This window comes from Dermochelys coriacea, chromosome 19 (assembly GCF_009764565.3).
Source record: "Dermochelys coriacea isolate rDerCor1 chromosome 19, rDerCor1.pri.v4, whole genome shotgun sequence".
NCBI lineage: Eukaryota > Metazoa > Chordata > Testudines > Dermochelyidae > Dermochelys > Dermochelys coriacea.
This window is the reverse complement of record NC_050086.2, coordinates 9,380,563-9,398,742: the sequence shown is the minus strand read 5'-3', so window position 1 is coordinate 9,398,742 and position 18,180 is coordinate 9,380,563. Positions and strand designations below refer to the sequence as shown.

The 18,180-nt window shown below is 44.4% G+C and overlaps 1 protein-coding gene across 3 annotated transcripts in view; it reads right to left on the bottom strand.

The window, feature by feature from the left end:
- MAN1C1 (mannosidase alpha class 1C member 1) overlaps positions 1-18,180 on the bottom strand; it is a 90,174-nt gene that overhangs the window by 27,537 nt on the left and 44,457 nt on the right. For all 3 annotated transcript variants that reach the window (XM_038377423.2, XM_043506061.1, XM_038377422.2), the window contains exon 3: positions 1,143-1,258. In XM_038377423.2, coding sequence (XP_038233351.1) covers positions 1,143-1,258 — 116 coding nt within the window. The remainder of the gene's footprint in view (positions 1-1,142; positions 1,259-18,180) is intronic.

The following is an 18,180-nucleotide window of genomic DNA, read 5'->3' as shown; positions in this document are numbered from 1 at the left end:
ACTAAGTCAGCTTCTTGTCTCAAAGCCCATTTTTAATTAATTTCAACCCTTCTCTCCCTGAGCTGCACATCTGACTCCAGTGATCAATCAATAACATTCATTTTAGTCTTTGCTGATCAATCTATTGTGTGGGCCAGGAGTAAAAGCTTTTGCCAAATCCAGATAAATGATATCCCTATTGATTTTGTCCCTTGTTTATCGATTCAGTAACATACTTAAAAACATTCAAGCTAATTTATCAGATGTGATCTTCCTATTATGAATCCATGATGGCCATCCCTTTCCAAATGATACTTTTCTAAAAAGGCAGCTGCATTCTTTTTTCACATGGGGAGAACCATTTTTTCCCAACTAGGACAGACATAAAGAAATTAAAATTTTAATGGCATTTTGAGCTTAATGGCCTCCATAGACGACCACGTCAGGCTGTGGTCCCATCTCGCAAGTGAAGAACGACTCCGTAAGTAGATGGGAGACCTTCAAGGAACGTACAGGAAGGAGTGCTGGCCATTCTGTAGGTGGAGCTCTTCATTTTTCATACTTATCCAGTGTCCCAGCAGTGTGGTTGGGGTCAGGCCTGTCGAGAGACATTTAGGGCCCCACCCCCTTCCCTTTCACTTTATTTACACAGATGTTACAGACATTTTGGGGTCCCCTAGAACTTAGGGCCCTGGCACAATTGTCCCTTTCCCCACCCTTCCCATTCGCTTTGGGGTCCTATGCTGCCTTTGTATAACACATAGAGGTACTGATCAATAATTTATAAGGAGAGGTGTCAAAAAAATTCCCTCCCTAAGAGCAGGGTGATCAGTCTATAATATGCAGAAAGAAAAACTGATATCATGGGGAGGGAGTTCAATCTGGGGGACATATGCTGGAGGTCTCCTGTTCACACTGATCAAACTTCCCTGGAGTTTCTAAAAATTAGAGATGGTAATTTTCTAACAGAAAGAGCATTACACCCTGTTCAGGCTAATTCTACTGAAGACCTCAGGAATTAAGGATGGCTGCAGGAATCACTGGGTGGAGTTCTATGCTCTGTGCTGTGCAGGGGGTTAGTTGGATCACAATGTTCCCTTCTGGCCTTGCAATCTATGAATCTGACTCATTTCTTGCACTGACGTTTTCAATTACTGACTCACCACATTCAAGTCCAAGCTCTTCTCCACCCAGCTTTTCGCTTCTTGGAATTCCTCCCCAAGCTCCATGATGTACAGAGTATCTAAGGCATCCACTATGGTAGCCCCTCGAAGGCCCCCTATATCGGCAAACAAAGAACAACTTGGTTAAATCTTATTCACCTTCCGTTTTTGGATATCAACTGATCAGATTCATCTTCATTTCACCCTTTTAACACTAAAGGTGACTGTGCACGTTGGGGAAGGTGTCAACACGCTCCCTCCCTGTTTCCAACTTTAACGATGGGGTAAAACAATAGCATGTTTGGATAGGATGAGAGCAATTGCTGAGATGACGTAAAGGACTGCAATGGTACATGGTTGTATACTAGACGCAGCCCACACACAACTCCAGGTGGGAACTCCGCTGAACTTTGGGAATGTTCCGCTTGGCATTTGGACCCGAGTTAAATGGACAGAGGCTGTGCAAGGACCTTGGACCAAAGGCTTTCAAACAGGACTAGTGAGTTTGGGATCTTTAAAAGGGGCCTGATTTTCAGAGGGCAGAAAAATGGGGCCGAAGTTGGGCACCCAAAATCACTAGTCACGTCTGCAAATCTTGGCCTTATTTTCCAGTCCTGGAATGTGCCTGAAATCAGGACAGCTTGTGACATTTCAGCCCATCAGATGCAGAGCCTTGCCCTGACTTGGCCACATACCCAAACTGCAGTCTCTCTCTAATCTGATTCTGAAACACAGTTGCCCAGCTCCCCAGTGAGGTCATCATCAAACATGCATAGTCTACTAGGGACCATTGTGCTAGCCAGAGTGACCACGGTGGATGATGTTGCAACAGACGTCATGCGGTGATGTTCCTGGATCTGGATCAATCCTGCAAATCCACCAGGTAGGGTCAGGGTATGCACCCCTTCACGCGTCAATGGTGAGTTTGAGAACACAGTGTGTGTGTGTGTGGGGTGTTTCGGTCCATCCTGGAGACACGGCTGAAGAGCACGCATGCAACGCAATAAAATGAATGACTGAAGAGAGGCCAGATGGCATCATAGTGTCCGTGTACAATGGCAGAGGATCTTGCACTATGTGTGGCAACTACAGGCCAATCTCATTGTTTTCGGTCCCTGAAAGGTCTTTGTTCATGTTCTGCTGGGAGGATACAGCTGCTCCTTCACAGACTTTGTCATCCGCAGCAGTCAGATTTCATGGCAGGACTGTCAACAATGGACACTGGACTTACCCTTTGGATTCTGGCTGACATAGAACTTGCTTAGCACCCACCGGCAGCCAAGCTCCCCTCCCTTCTCCCCCCAGTGCCTCCTGCCCATTGCAGATCAGCTGTTCTGCGGCATGCAGGAGGCACTGGGAGGGAAGGGGAAAGAGAAGGGATGGGGCACGCTCGGGGGAGGGGCAGAACTGGGCTGTAAGAGGTGGGTCTGGGGTGGAGCAGGAAGAGGTGGGGCGGGGTCTTGGGGGAAGAGGTGGAGGGGTGGCAGGGCCTGGGGTGGAGTGGGGGTGGGAAGAGTTGGGGCGGGGACTTAGCGGGGGTTGAGCACCCCCAGGGCTAGTTGAAAGCCAGCCCCTGTGTTGGCTGAACTGTACAGAAGATTTAACCAATCTGCTTCATGTGGCACATATAATCGACCTCAAAGTGGCTTTCGGCTCAGTCGACAGGTCAGCACTTTGGCTTGCACTGAAAGGAGTTGGTGTTCCAAATGTTTGGCTAAATCTAGTATATGATCTTCACACGGATATTGGTGTGAAAGTGTGCCTTGGTTCGTGACTTTTGCCACATTTCTACATAACCTCAGGTGTGCAGCAGGATGCATTCTCCCCCAGGCACTATTCTGTCGAGCTACTGACTAGATGTTAGGACTTGCCGTTCCTCTCATCGAAACCAAGGTTGGTCAAGAAGTGTTTCCAACCAATACTATGCTGATGACACTGCCTTGCTTGTGGAGAAGTCACAAAATTTCAGCCCCGCTCACCACGGTCTCCAAGACGCCACCCCCACTGTGAGATTGAACATCTCATGACAGAAGACCAAGGTCCAGAACTTTGGAGCTGGGCCACAAGAACCCCTGGCACAGGTGGGGTTGAGTACCATGGAGAACTGGTTGGTGAGGGCCAAGAACAATACTTTAATTTGTGAAAGACGACGCTCAAGATAAAGTAATATTAATATATTGTTTGTTCTGTGGAACACTAAGCCTACATTTGTGGCATGCGGTGACTCACGGTTTCCCACTACAAATGTATGATATATGGCATTAGGTGGCAGCAGCGTGATTAAAAATGAAGCCTTTGGACGCTTAACAGAGACCTGGTGAGCTCAAGGGACAGCTCCACTCACTTAACTAACAGAATGAATTGTTATCGAGGTGTACGCAGACAAAGCACAGTCCCTCACAAGTACGTGGATCTGCCATGTCAACCACATAAAAACCCATGTCAGACTTTCCGTATAAAGTAACTGGGACTACACAAGAAGACTTTCAACAAAAGACAGCGACACTGTATCGTGTGCTGAGATGTGGAATGGTGATATGTGGAACTGTATCCCATGCAAGCTCGGATCAGCGTGATTTAAATAGTTCAGTACTGTGAACAGCAGCAGAGATATGTTCTCACAGGATCTCAGTGACACAGTTTCATTTCTGCCCTTCTAGTCATCAGAAGGCAACGCAGCAGGGGAGGTGAAAGAAAACATGGGTCACTGCCCTGTGTGCATGGACTTTGAGATTGGAGGCCACTGTTTTCCTTTGTAACCCAATATACACCGCTCTTCACTTGGAAGCTACCCATTACCCAGCCCCCAAAGGCAAATTAAAGCTTCTCCATCATTTCCTGCATTTTTCTGAACGCCCACTGGAGTAGGACTTCTGTGTGAAGTTATTGGTTTGCCCTTGCGTCAAGACTAGAGGCACACAAACATTGCTTCATTGCTGCCACAGCTCTCTCCTCTGTCCTAAGAGAACCGGACGGCAGGGGTGGGTGGCCAGATTCAGCGTTCGTTTCTGCAGAGGGTGATGCTGCTGGTGACAACTCTCTTGAATACTGCGTGCAGATGTGGTCGCCCCATCTCAAAAAAAAAAAAGATTGGAATTGGAAAAGGTTCAGCAAAGGGCAACAAAAATGATTAGGGGTATGGAACGGCTTCCATATGGGGAGAGATTAATAAGAATGGGACTTTTTAGCTTGGAAAAGAGACGATTAAAGGGGAATAGGATTGAGGTCTATAAAATCATGACTCGTGTGGAGAAAGTAAATAAGGAAGTGTTATTTACTCCTTCCCTGAACACAAGAACTAGGGGTCACCAAATGAAATTAATAGGCAGCAGGTTTAAAGCAAACAAAAGGAAGTATTTCTTCACACAAGGCACAATGTCAACCTGTGGAACTCTTTGCCAGAGGATGTTGTGAAGGCCAAGACCACAACAGGGTTCAAAAAAGAACTAGATAAATTCATAGAGAATAGGTCCATCAATGGCTATTAGCCAGGCTGGGCAGGGTTGGTGTCCCTAGCCTCTGTTTGCCAGAAGCTGGGAGTGGGCGACAGGGGATGGATCACTTGATAATTCCCTGTTCTGTTCATTCTCTCTGGGGCACCTGGCATTGGCCATTGCCGGAAGACAGGATTCTGGGCTAGATGGACCTTTGATCTGACCCAGTAGGGCCGATCTTATATACCACCATTGCCCTTTCCTTCCCAACCACAAAGCCTCAGTCGACAAATACTCGACTGATATCCAGGAGCTTTCATGAGGGATGCTGCTGTTTTGGCTCAACTTCTTCCTCTCACATTTTAAAACAATTATATTAAACTAAAAATGGGTCTCAGCCACAAATGCCAGGTCCAGGTCAGAACTTTCCTATAAAGCATCCACTGTATTTTCCACCGAATGCATCTGATGAAGTGAGCTGTAGCTCACGAAAGCTTATGCTCAAATAAATTTGTTAGTCTCTAAGGTGCCACAAGTCCTCCTTTTCTTTTTTGCGAATACAGACTAACAGGGCTGCTACTCTGAAACATATTGGGACAGAACATTTTGAGTGCCCTCTAGTGGTGGTTCTATTTACAGTATTACTTAGTACGAGAAACATCGGTTGGATTACACCTAGAAACCTTCACAGGAAGTGGGGTATTTTGGTAAGTTGGAGAGTGGGGGAAACACGGAAATATGGGGAACAGTTAGTAACAAACCTTGAGATCTCAGTCTTTCTTTATTTAAAAAATAATCCCCTGGGCAGACGACATACCATATTTCCCAAAAGGCAGGTGATCAGATCTAGATGTTTAGTTTGGACCAATTTCTATTTTAAACATTCTATTTTAAACATTCTTGATCTGGAGAAAGGGGTAAACAGTGAGGTGGCAAAGTTTGCAAGATGATACTAAACTGTTCAAGATAGTTAAGACTAAAGCAGACCGTGAAGAACTTCAAAAAGATCTCACAAAACTAAGTGATTGGGCAACAAAATGGCAAATGAAATTTAATGTGGATAAATGTAAAGTAATGCACATTGGAAAAAATAACCCCAACAATACATACAATATGATGGGAGCTAATTTAGCTAAAACTAATCAGGAAAGAGATCTTGCAATCAATTGTGGGTAGTTCTCTGAAGACGTCTATGCAGTGTGCAGCGGCAGTCAAAAAAGCAAACAGGATGTTAGGAATAATTTAAAAAGTGATAGAGAATAAGAGAGAGAATATCTTATTGCCCTTATATAAATCCATGGTACGCCCACATCTTGAATATTGCATATAGATGTGGTCTCCACATCTCAAAAAAGATATACTGGCATTAGAAAAGATTCAGAGAAGGGCAACTAAAATTATTAGGCGTTTGGAACGAGTCCCATATGAGGAGAGACTAAACGGGCTAGGACTTTTCAGCTTGGAAAAGAGGAGACTAAAGGGGGATATGATAGAGATCTATAAAATCATGAGTGGTGTGGAGAAAGTAAATAAGGAAAAGTTATTTACTTGTTCCCATAAGAACTAGGGGCCACCAAATGAAATTAATGGGCAGCAGGTTTAAAACAAATAAAAGGACATTCTTTTTCACACAGCGCACAGTTAACCTGTGGAACTCCTTGCCTGAGGAGGTTGTGAAGGCTAGGACTATAACAGGGTTTAAAAGAGAACTAGATAAATTCATGGAGGTTAAGTCCATTAATGGCTATTAGCCAGGATGGGTAAGGAATGGTGTCCCTAGCCTCTGTCTGTCAGAGGGTAGAGATGGATGGCAGGAGAGAGATCACTTGATTATTACCTGTTAGGTTCACTCTCTCTGGGGCACCTGGCATTGGCCACTGTCGGTAGACAGGATACTGGGCTGGATGGACTTTTGGTCTGACCTAGTATGGCCATTCTCGTGTTCTCCTTTAAGAAAGGCACCCTGACTTACTTTGGTGATTTTACAAGATTGTAGTTTTGACGCTTTTCAACCAGTCAGCACATGACTGACTTTACGAGACGAAAACCAAGACCTGATTGCGCATCTACAGATTGCCGACTTCCGAATGCTGTCTGCAACAAAACCAGAGGTGGGGGGGAAGCATTGGAGCCAATCACTGGAACTTCATTCGCTCTGACTGGCTTGGAAAATGATCATCTAACTGGCACGATCTACATACAGAAGAACTGTAGCCGGAGTCAGACAGCCACCAGATCTACAATATTGGTCTAAAAAAAAAAAGCAAAAAAAAAGCTAATGGTTACGTAGCATGTTATAAAATGCAGTGACCATGAAAACCAACATCAGCTCAGTCAGAGGTGGTTTTGTCAACCCTAATGATTCTGCAATATTAATGATTATGTGATTTTTATGCGCTTTCCTATTAGCAGGGAGAAACGTACCAGCACTAAGTGACATGGACACAGGCAAAACAGTTTCAGAAGAAAAACAGTGAAACATTGCCCGAGGCTCAGCCCATTATTGTGATCTTCTGAGAGTAACACACTAATGGGCTCGATTTATTATGATGATATAATCCACCAAGACTTTCATAATCTGCGAAGAGACAGTAATAAAAAGTTGGATTTGCCGAAACTAAATACAGACAAAGAGACAAAGTCACCGTTTTCTGGGATGATTAATTTAAATGAAAAAAATAAAATAGTGTTTGAATTTACAGAGCCTTTTATGTTTGCCTTCAAATATATGAAACCCTCTGGGGGGGTTTAGAAATATGCTCTGCTCTTCGTTCCAGTATGATTTGGAGTTGCTTGGCTTTCCTTTCTGCCCCTGTATTTTATAAAAGAGAGCGTGCTTCACTGATCATTTGTCCCTTGCCTCGTATTAAACTGTTGATTTAAATATTCCTTGAACACAGGGATATTGGAAGAACTGCAGGCTGTGTCTCATACACGGGTCTTTTAGATGTTGCCTGTCCTCTGTGCCACGTCTGAAGTGATCTGTGGCATCTGCATGTGACTTTTTCCCTAAACCCAACAAACTTATTGTAATAATAAATGATACACATCTTGTAAATGAAAGTCATCTCAGAACAAAAACAAAATCTGAAACAATTCTGTGGCTGTCCAGGACTTCACAGTTGCATCTAAACTGTACACCAGGGTCTTGTGGCCGGATCACGAGCAGCCAGACCCAGTAGTCGGAGCCGGAGCCAGAGCCCACAGTCACAAGACAGGGGCCAAGAATCGGGCTGGGTTAGGATCCTGGGAGGTCAGAAGCAGGAGACAAACGGAGGTTGGGAATCACAACTCAGATGCCAAGAGTCAAGTCAGGTCGGAATGCTAGGAAATCAAGCCAGGAAAGAAGGAGCGAGTAGTGATAGCAGGAAGCACAAGCACCCAGTCCAGTGCAGGGTGGAGAGCAGTAGTTTTGGACAGCTTTCTGTTCCTGGTACTGGCGTAGGACCAGTGGGACAATCAGCTGCTCTGGGACTCCACCATTTGGACCTCAGGGGCAGAGTCTGACACTGGGGTTGGGCTTTGTGAGTCTCAGATAAGCTATTGCCAGCAGGCTACGGGTGGAGGGTTGGAGCATGGTGGTTCCCATGAACCTTGGGGGCCCAGGTGTGAGATCCATGGGTCACAACACAGGGCCATTCAGAACTTGAGAGGGACCCAGATCTTTTAGTTCCAAATACACAGGCCACTATCACTTTTCCCTACCAGAGTTTCTCAGAATGGGGGGCAGACCCCCTTAGGGGCACAGAATGTATTCTGGGAGGGCGTGAGACGCTTGCGGGAGTGGTGGTGGGGGACTTACTGTGCACATTTTACCCATAGCAATGAGTAACTAGCAAAGCTGATTGCTCCAGACACATCGGGTCCTCAGATGGCACTGTGCAGACGAGACAACTTTCTAAATTGCCGTGGGGGGGGGCCTCGACCCCCTCTCCACCCCAGGCCCAGCCCTCACTCCACCCCTTCCCTGAAGCCCTCTTCCTCCCTCTTCCCATCCCCGCCCCACTCCATTCCGAGCGGGCCCTGCCCTCACTCCTCCCCCTCCCTCTCAGCGCCCCACACGCTGCTGAACAGCTCATCTGCAGTGGGCAGGACGTGCTGGGGAGAGGGGAAGGAGCTGATGTGGGGGGCTGCCAATAGGTGCTGTGTATTTGACTCTAGATGGTGCTCTGCATTTTGATGGATTTCTGTGAAGCTTGCCTAGCATTATACAAAGTCGTTGCCATCTGTCTGTTAATCCATTTGCTACGATGTGGCGTGCACATTTAATTGTAAGCATCGACCACAGTCGTAGTTTTACTTTTGCTCTTATTACACTGGATCATTGGCTCATTCACGCAACAGAGAAAAAAAACCCCAACTCAACCGAAAAACAAGCTGAAACTGATTCAAGTGAAGACCAGTATCTGTAGTTGTGTTGGGGGAGGGGGTGTAAACTACTACACACACAAAGAAGGGGGGTACAATCAAATAAATTTGAGAATCACTGCCCTATAGGAGAATATTCATTAGCAGTCAGCTGTATAGGGCTTACGACACACAATCCAGTGGTTGTGATTCCATCCAATATACAGAAGACAATGTTACCTATATGATAGCCCGTTTGTTATAATACACACAGACACACTTCCAAAGGTGATATCTTGGCTGATATACTGCATATTTTGAGACTCTGCGAGACATTTTCAAAGAATATTTCACCTTTTCAGAGCTATAGATCTAATGCAAGAGATAGAATCAAAGCAGAAGCAACTTTAAGAGGAAAAAGAAACCAAAATCCTAGCCTGTCAGAATCTTTATACACTTGCTGTCACCCCCCTCTCTAAACTACTGGTTTCACTTACTCCCTTTGTTACAGTGGCACTGGGACACTTTTAATAGTGGGGGTACTGAAAGCCAGCCCCCATACCCCTGTCTGGGGACAGGAGCAGGTCCATGTCTCTGGAAGTGGGGGACTCAAGACAGGAGCAGGCTAAGGCTGGGGCCACAGCTGGGGGAGGGAGCGGGGCTGGCAGCCGGTCCCCGGAAGCAGGGCGGACAGCCAGAGCCCTGGGCATGGGGCCAGCAGCCACAGCCCCGTGTAAAACCTGGGGGTGCTGCAGCACCCCCCACACCCATAGTTCCCATGCCTATGCTTTGTTACGGGGTTTTTAACTAGAACCAAAAAATCTGCTTAAGAAACACTAGTGCATAGAAATGGCAGCTCTCATTTAAAAGCATGAAAATACCTCATGGACAAAGCACCTTCCAAATGGATTATTTCTCACACAGACTAGGTCATTAAGGGCTGGATCATGTGTCTTTTATTTAAGTTATGGCAGCAGAATCAGGTCCCCAGAGGAAAAAAAATTCCTACTTCTACCATGCCACCAACAGCCAGCAGAGAAAAGGAGAGACACACAGCACTGCCATAAAGAGCCTGACCCCTAGGCATAACTCCTGCTGAATTGGACAGGCCAGACTCAACTCTGCAGTAAAACCTTTGCAACTTCCATTGATTTCTCTCCTGCACCTCCGGGGCAACCTATCAAACCCCAGCCAGGGTTCTGCTTTGCTCATTCATGGAAGGTCATCTTTAATCAGTGAGCATACTTCTCAGATCACTACCCACTCTAGAGAGATAAAGTATCTGATTAATCAAACACCGGCTGGCTCCAGGGTAATCACAGGAAGATTACAGACAGGCAAAAAGAAATGGAGTACTTGTGGCACCTTAGAGGCTAACAAATGTATTTGAGCATAAGCTTTCGTGAGCTACAGATCACTTCATGCATCTGATGAAGTGAGCTGTAGCTCACGAAAGCTTATGCTCAAATAAATTTGTTAGTCTTTAAGGTGCCACAAGTACTCCTTTTCTTTTTGCGAATACAGACTAACACGGCTAATACTCTGAAACTAGACAGACAAAAGACAGCTTCGGAGATTGGGGTATCCTGCCTCAAAGCTAAAGGCTGAGAGCAATATGAAAGAAAGGGCCTATTCTTACCCTGGGGAGATGTTTTAATGTTACTGCCCTTGGAGTCAGATGGTGATTAATCCTTTGGGATTTCCCACCACCACCACTCAGACCCTCCTAATCACCAGACAGAAGCCACCACTTCTTTGGGGAAGGGGAGGAGACACTGAGGCATTCCCTCTCCTGTTAGAGGGAGGAGGAGAAAAGACGTTAGTGGACTCTCTCTCTCTGCCCTCTGACCCAGAAATCGTCTCGAGAATGGCTAGATCCAGCTCTAAGCAGGAGCGTGAAAGGGAAGATGTTTGGGGCCACCTGGCTTCTCTCTCCAGCAAGAGGAATTTGGCTGTCTCCAGAGATAGGTGTGGACTACAGACTGAACTAGTCGTTAGTCAATGGGCTAAATGTCCAATATTTTTGTTGGCTTGAGACAGATTCCTTCTGCTACCTGCAGCAGTCTCTTCCTCCTACAGCCATCATCCGGGTCCAGTCACTGTGCACTACTACTGCTTGTGAAAGTAATGGCCAATTATTAATCAACAGGTAATATTTAATTTAATATGGAATGAAAATTTAATTATAAACTATTTGACATCTCTCCCCCCCACAGAAATGCAGCCACCTGGGGGATGAAATGTGACAACTACTTAATACTGCCGGCTAATAGAATACAACAGAGTTTAGGTGCAGGACTGGCATGAAAAAGCACAACACTTCCAACTCAAATGATGGACAGAATTTGTAGGTAGGTAGAATGCAAGCGAACGTGGCTATAATAATTGAGCTGATGCTTTTCTCACTAAGAGGCCATGGCCGTTTTCATGACTACAAGAGCCTCTGTTTTAAGTTTTCATCTGAGAGAAGACAAACAGCAATCCAGAAGAAGTACTGTATAGTCCTAATACAAAGCTTCAGCTCATCACTTCCAGGGAGAGCTTGTACCACCCCGTTCTAAGCCTCAAGTATGTTTAATCTTTTAAGAGAGAAGAATGGAGACATACAGGAAGGCAACAAGACAGCTCTGTTTCTATTTTTACTCACCCAGAGAGCAAATCATTCATCTAAGCTCGCTACTTTAGTTGCAAAAATCACCAACAAATATTAAGTTAATGCAACGATCGTGACAGGTGCTGAATGGACAGCTCTGGAAACGGGATCCAGTATTGTACACACCAGGCAGTAACAGTACAAAAGTCACTGGAACACCCAATGCTAACATGCCTCAGAACTAGCCTGGAAGGAACCAAATCCAAGGACGAGAGGAGGGTGGAATCTCCATGGCTAGTCAATCATAGCAGAGTCTTCATGGGACTTGCTGGAAGCTCCAGCTTTCAAACAGGGTGGATAAAAATCAATGATTAAAAAAAAATCGGATTTTTTTTAATTTAAACCGGATTTTTTGGATAAAATGTTTTTTGAGGGAAAAAATGATCTAAAGATACATTATAGCTCACAGATATCTCATCATGGAATAGGGATTATAAATTCTAATTCTATAGTATGAGACAATATATTCATGTAATGTTTAAGAAAAGTTTTGTAAATGAGTTCCAATAGTTCATGGATCAGGGACCCAATCTTATGGGGTTCCACAGGCTTCTGTAGAGATTATTTAGGTTAATCTTTCTATCTAACCGATGGGACTCAGTGCTCAGTCTAGAAGATACCCATCCGAGATGCTTAGTTTTGCAGTTCTCAAATTGTGGATTTGTATCTCCAGAGGTAACATGCCTGTTAACAGCAAAAATTATTTTAAATAAATAAATAATATATAGAGGTGAGAAATAACAGACCTCAACTCTATTGTCCCTCTGCAAATTTGTGTACACAGAGTCAATCCCTTACCTCTCTCTAAAAGTGCAAAGTTTCAAAAAGTTCAATGAATAGAAGATTGTTGGGGGCGGAATAGATCTGGACAAGGAGAAGAAGTCTGGAAATAAATGTGAGAAGTGAGGGACATATGCTTGTTTTGTTAAAGTATTAGATGTTTGTGTTGAAGAAAAAATCCAGAATACTTAATGTTGTTGTTTTAGTTAAATAAAACAATTTAAATTTGTGTCTGGTGATGTTCTCCTCCTAATATAGCACGGCAAGAAAATCCTCCAAATATTAATGATTAACCTGTTGAATTGGAGATATTTATGAAGTCATTGAGAGATGAACTATCAGCTTCAATTACCTTTGGTAAATGAAATAAGCTAACAATCATTCATTTTCTGATATAGCTGTAAAACTAATCTGAAAAGTTTTCAAAATAAATCACTGTTTACAAATGTATAGTGTGTACCTTCTAAAAATGAAATCTACATCTAGCTCTGAGTTGTGAAGAATATGTATTAAGATGGTAACAATCAACAAGAATGCACTTTTATGTAGAAAACCATGATTAAATCGAGTCTTCCTGACTAGTGATTTAAATCAAATCCACCCTGCTTTAAAAACATTTAAAATTATACTAGACAAGGCACTGGTAAGCAATACCATAAGAAACAGTCCTGCCCCAGCAGGGGTATGAACTGGACGAGTTAATGGGACTTCTTCACCCTGAGTTTCACTGTTTTTAACTGCTGGCCTCTCTTGAGCCGGTCAAGAAAGGTGTCAGTTAGTGCCAGCAGCGGTGATGGTTCGAATACACTGCCAAGGGCTCATTAGGAGGTTTAGCTTGTATCCTTTGGGCCATATGGGGAATGCTGTGGAAGACATATGTCAAACAGCACATTCAAAGATACTAACAAGTTTAAATGTCTGTCATGTAACTACAGCATTAAACTTCTAAGAGACTGTCTACACTTAAAACACTCCAGCAGCACAGCTGTAGACACTACCTATACTAACAGGAAGAATTCTCCCACTGGCATAGGTAATCCACCTCCCCGAGAGGTGGTAGCTTGGGTGAAAGACGACTTCTTCTTTACCTAGCGCTGTGTGTACCGGGACTTAAATTGGCTTAACTACACTGCTCAGGGTGTGGATTTTTCAATTAAATTTTCAATTTTTCAGTTAAATCAACCTCATTTTCTACTGCAGGCCTAAGTAACCACTGACCAGGGTGCTCTGCAGTACAGGCAACAGTATCTGAATACAATCCATAATTTTTCTCTTACTTCCATTGCTTAACAGTGAAGCCTCAGGTTTACTTTTATGCTAAGACAGAGATTTGCATTGATTATATTCAAGATGAGCCCAGGGATTTAGGCCAACCCACAACAGATGTGTCGTCCTAATAGCAAGATGAATGATAATAATCAAAGTGGAAAAGAAAAAAACAGGCTCCATTCACCCAAGTGAAATATAAAGAGAACAGAAATAGCAGCTGGGATTGCCTGGTACAGACACCTTAACTGTTGGTACATGGGCTACTAACATGCTCTTCTTCGGGGTCCCAGCAAATAAATGCTAAGAAGAGAAGTGAACAGTGCAAGCTTTATTGGCAATGTACAGTATAAAAACAGGAGGCTGGGGCAGGTGGAATGAACTTGGGCCTGGGAACCAGGCTAATTCTGGCTCTGCCAGACTCAGACACGCATTCATCAACTTCATCCCAAGTGTAACTCCACTGATGTTAAAGGAGCAACACCAGCAATTAAATTGGCCTGCTGAGGTTAAGAGTCTTGCCCAAGGTCACAGCTTCCCCATATATGCCAGCCACCTGCCAGCAGTGTTAGAACGCATTAAGGCTCAAAAAGGACTTGGAACTAAGATAACTATAGCAACAATCACACCCTATACTGCATCTTGAGTCTCCTTTCCGCTACCTAGCATCAGCAAGCAAACAAAAACAAATCCCCCACCACTTTAACAAACACGGGCAGGCCTAGATCATCAGCTCCAGGCACACACACCATGCAGCCTCTCCTCTGAATATAATGTCGAGTACTAGGGGTTTAGCTCTCAGTCCCAGCAGCTTTTATAACCACAAAGTTCAGGTCTGATATTCAACCGCTGCAAACTCAAACTAATCTGCACAGGTTTAGGGTTACCTTCAGGGCCTCACTAGGAATTACAAGGTGCTCCCACAAGAGCCTGTTGTGCTAGAACATCCATTCGGATGGTGTTCCCACGAATTGGTTGCTTGCCCTGGTTATGAAGAGACCCATGGGCAAAGTTCAACTGTCCTAGTTTTAAAAATGTATCAAAGAAAAGAAGAAAATCTTCCCCCAAAAGCATCTCCCTTTCCCCAGACATTCTGCCAATACCTTTGGCTTTGCACTTCTGCTGTCTCTCTGGGAGCTGACACATAGCGAGGCAGACACAGCACGAAGACAGCCTCAAGCCTTCAGAACACTGCGGTTTTATCTTCTGGATCCAGGCTCAAGTGCCCGAGGGTGGCCATGCAAAACACCTCGGCTTCTTACTTCCAATGCTCCACATGCAGACAGACCAGCAAGATGTAATTTACAGTAACAGGTGGATTTCCCTTTGCTGCTTTACTTGCAGGTAGGTGGCTGGGAAGTGAGCAGGAGTGGAAGGAGGGGACAAAACCAGGGAAGGAGAGAGAACATGAAGGGAAAAAGGAGACAAATACAGAGAACCTTTTGTGCTCATGAGATCTTTAAGTATATTGTGAACACATTCCCCTGGCCCCACAAGACTTCCAGAAAACGTATTATGTATTTGTTGCACCCAAAGGGCTGCAGTCTCCTGCTCTGGAGCTGTCTTATCAGATCCAACTGTTAAAAAACACAGCCCATAACTCTGGCAAACAACCTTCGGTTTTCCTAAGCAGTGCCTTTCAGTGCAGCCAGGTGCAGAATTTCCAACCCCTTTGTCGCATTCTAAACAAACCCTTCACACAGTAGTCCAATTCCCTGGGCCTTGCTGGCTGTTCTAACACGGTGCGTGCCTTACTGGGAGAAGAAAGAGCACAAGATGTTGGCTAGCCAAGAAGAGAGCCCACAGAGTGGATCATATGTTCACAACACAGACTGAATTTCGCTTTTCCCTTTGTCACAGAAGGTTTAAATTAAGTGGGTATGCAAAGTAACAGCCCACTGAGAAAGGACCCCTCATTTTAGCAGTTCTGCTTTCAGGGACCCTTTATAGAGAGAAATACCTCAGATCCTCCACATAATCTGAGCCATTTATCTTCCCTGGAAACCCGCCTATTTTTCATATGCAATCCTCACAGGTGCTAACCAACTGATCTGTCCTCCACTAGCTCCTTATAGCAAATGACCACAAAGGTCAGACTTGAGAGACTCTCAACTATGAGTGGTTTCAGAGTAGCAGCCGTGTTAGTCTGTATCCGCAAAAAGAACAGGAGTACTTATGGCACCTTAGAGACTAACAAACTTATTTGAGCATAAGCTTTCGTGGGCTAAAACCCACTTCATCAGATGCATGCAGTAGAAAATACAGTAGGAAATACAGTATATATCTTCCTACTGTATTTTCCACTGCATGCATCTGATGAAGTGGGTTTTAGCCCACGAAAGCTTAAGCTCAAATAAATTTTTTAGTCTCTAAGGTACCCCAAGGACTCCTGTTCTTTCAACTATGAGTCTGTCTCCCAAGATTCATTAGGGGAGATCTACAAGTGACGCTTTCAGCAAACATGTAGGTGAAAAGGCCTCGCTTATTAGCCAAAGAAAGAGAAGCTGCCATTTCCAAAGACTCCAGCTGGCTCCCGCACTTGATGCTGATGCCAGGAATTAGATCACCATGATGAATAACAAGTTTATGATCCCAAGAAGTGCCACCATGGTGCTACTCCAAAGACTGCAACACTTAGTTTCGGAAAGGTGTTCTCTGTCTTGTGCTACTTAATGTGAGCTTGCGTCCGGATACAGAAAAATGGAGCATTTCACAGTTAAATAGAGGTCTGCTGTAGTTGCAAACACATGGTCAGATCTGCTCTAATTCACCAATCCTGCTCCATGGATGTTTTCAGAACGTGGACGGCAGGATCACTTGCCTCAAGGGTGTTGGAGAGGCACTGAGAGTATCAATTTGATCTAGGACTAATGAAGGTGCTATAATACCCTGCTAAACTGGGGCCACTGCAGACAGTTAAAGAGCACAAGGACATACCAAAAGGAACACCGTACTCTGCTTAGCAGGTTGCTGTTCCTGAGGACATGAAGAATATGCTCATGCACTGGTATATGCAAAATGAGAATCTTCTTCCCCTGCGCTAGCTCTCTTCAGCCTTGCATGATTTTGCCATGAGCTTCCCACAATTAATATGCATTTTGCCCTCGGCACTAATAGACTTGGGCTCAGCCTGATTTCTTCTGGTCAGATGTTTCACAGTCTAGGACCCTCCTCCAAAAATGCCCTGCCTTCAGTTTTCAACAGCCTCACCCTTGTACTTCATAGTTACATCATCTTCTTCAACACAGAGAAAGTGATGACATGGTATCACAGCTGTCAGATCTTCATCACACAGGAGCGGGCATGGATTGTTTCTCCTAGCATTGCTATCTGTGTGGAAGAGGCAGTGCTGAGACTATGTACTGCCTTTGCAATGTGGAGAATGGGGCACGGTTGCCCTGCGCCAGGCAAGGGATGGCATCTTAGCCAACTCTTGGAAGTGCTTCCCTTTATCAATTAGCTCTACCTCTGTCTTGTCTAAATTTAGCTGGAACCACGTATGCTTCATCCATCCATTTCTCTTTTGTAGGCACTGTGACATCTAACTGCCATACCTACCAGGTTTTATAGCACCTTGCTGCATCTGCTGAGAGAGATGCATAACACTGAATTCATCAGCACACTGATGACTTGAATCTGCAGTTTTTTACGATGGGTAAAGTCATGAATTAAGTTTCACAGCAGCCCTTGGAGACGGGGAAGTACTGCTCCCTTTCTAAAAGAGAGGAAGCTGAGAGTTTGAGACTTGTACAATCTCATACACAGAATGAGCAGCAGAGCTGGGAATAAAACTCAGAAGTCCTGACTCAGTTGCCTAGTCAACATTCTCTTCTGAAGTTTCTCACTGAATAGAAACTGAATCTTTTGTTTTCAGCAAGGCTCTTTAAACCCCCCCCCCCCAGTAATCCATTGTGCCAACGCTCAACACGAACAGCACAAGTCATTAAAAAGCTATCATACTTAGTCTTGCATATAGCAGGGCTGTTTAAATGCTACAAAGCGAAGAGTTTTCAGATGGCTTCTTGCTAACTTTAATAACCAAGCCTACAACTGAAAGGAACAAGAGAGGGAGAGGAATTGAGATCATAGCAATGTAAACCTAGATCAAAAATGAAAGGCCCTGACTCCCACTATTCTTATGTCAAATCATATTTGTCAAAACAAAAATTAGTACCGACACCTTGTTTGGAATAAAAGTTAGGATGCTGGTTCCATGGAACACGATGAGCTTGTTATTTGCTCGTCACAGAAGAATTCACTCATGATACATTACTCAGCTTTACCTCTTTGGAGTGACGCAGCACCTCAGAGGGCAGAAACCAAGGACTGATACACTGACGTCCTTTCTTCTGGTAACTGTAGCTACTGGAGGCTTCAACAGATTGAGTTGGTTTTGATTAAAATCAATGCCTTGATAGAATAAAATCTAGAAAAGAAGCCGTTACATTGGTTTAGCTTATTAATATTGCTCTGAGACCACACTGAACTTCTGACCTTTTTGCCCAGTGACTCAGGCAAAGGCTTTGGTAGCTGCCTGAGATCATGTCATGAGATGAGA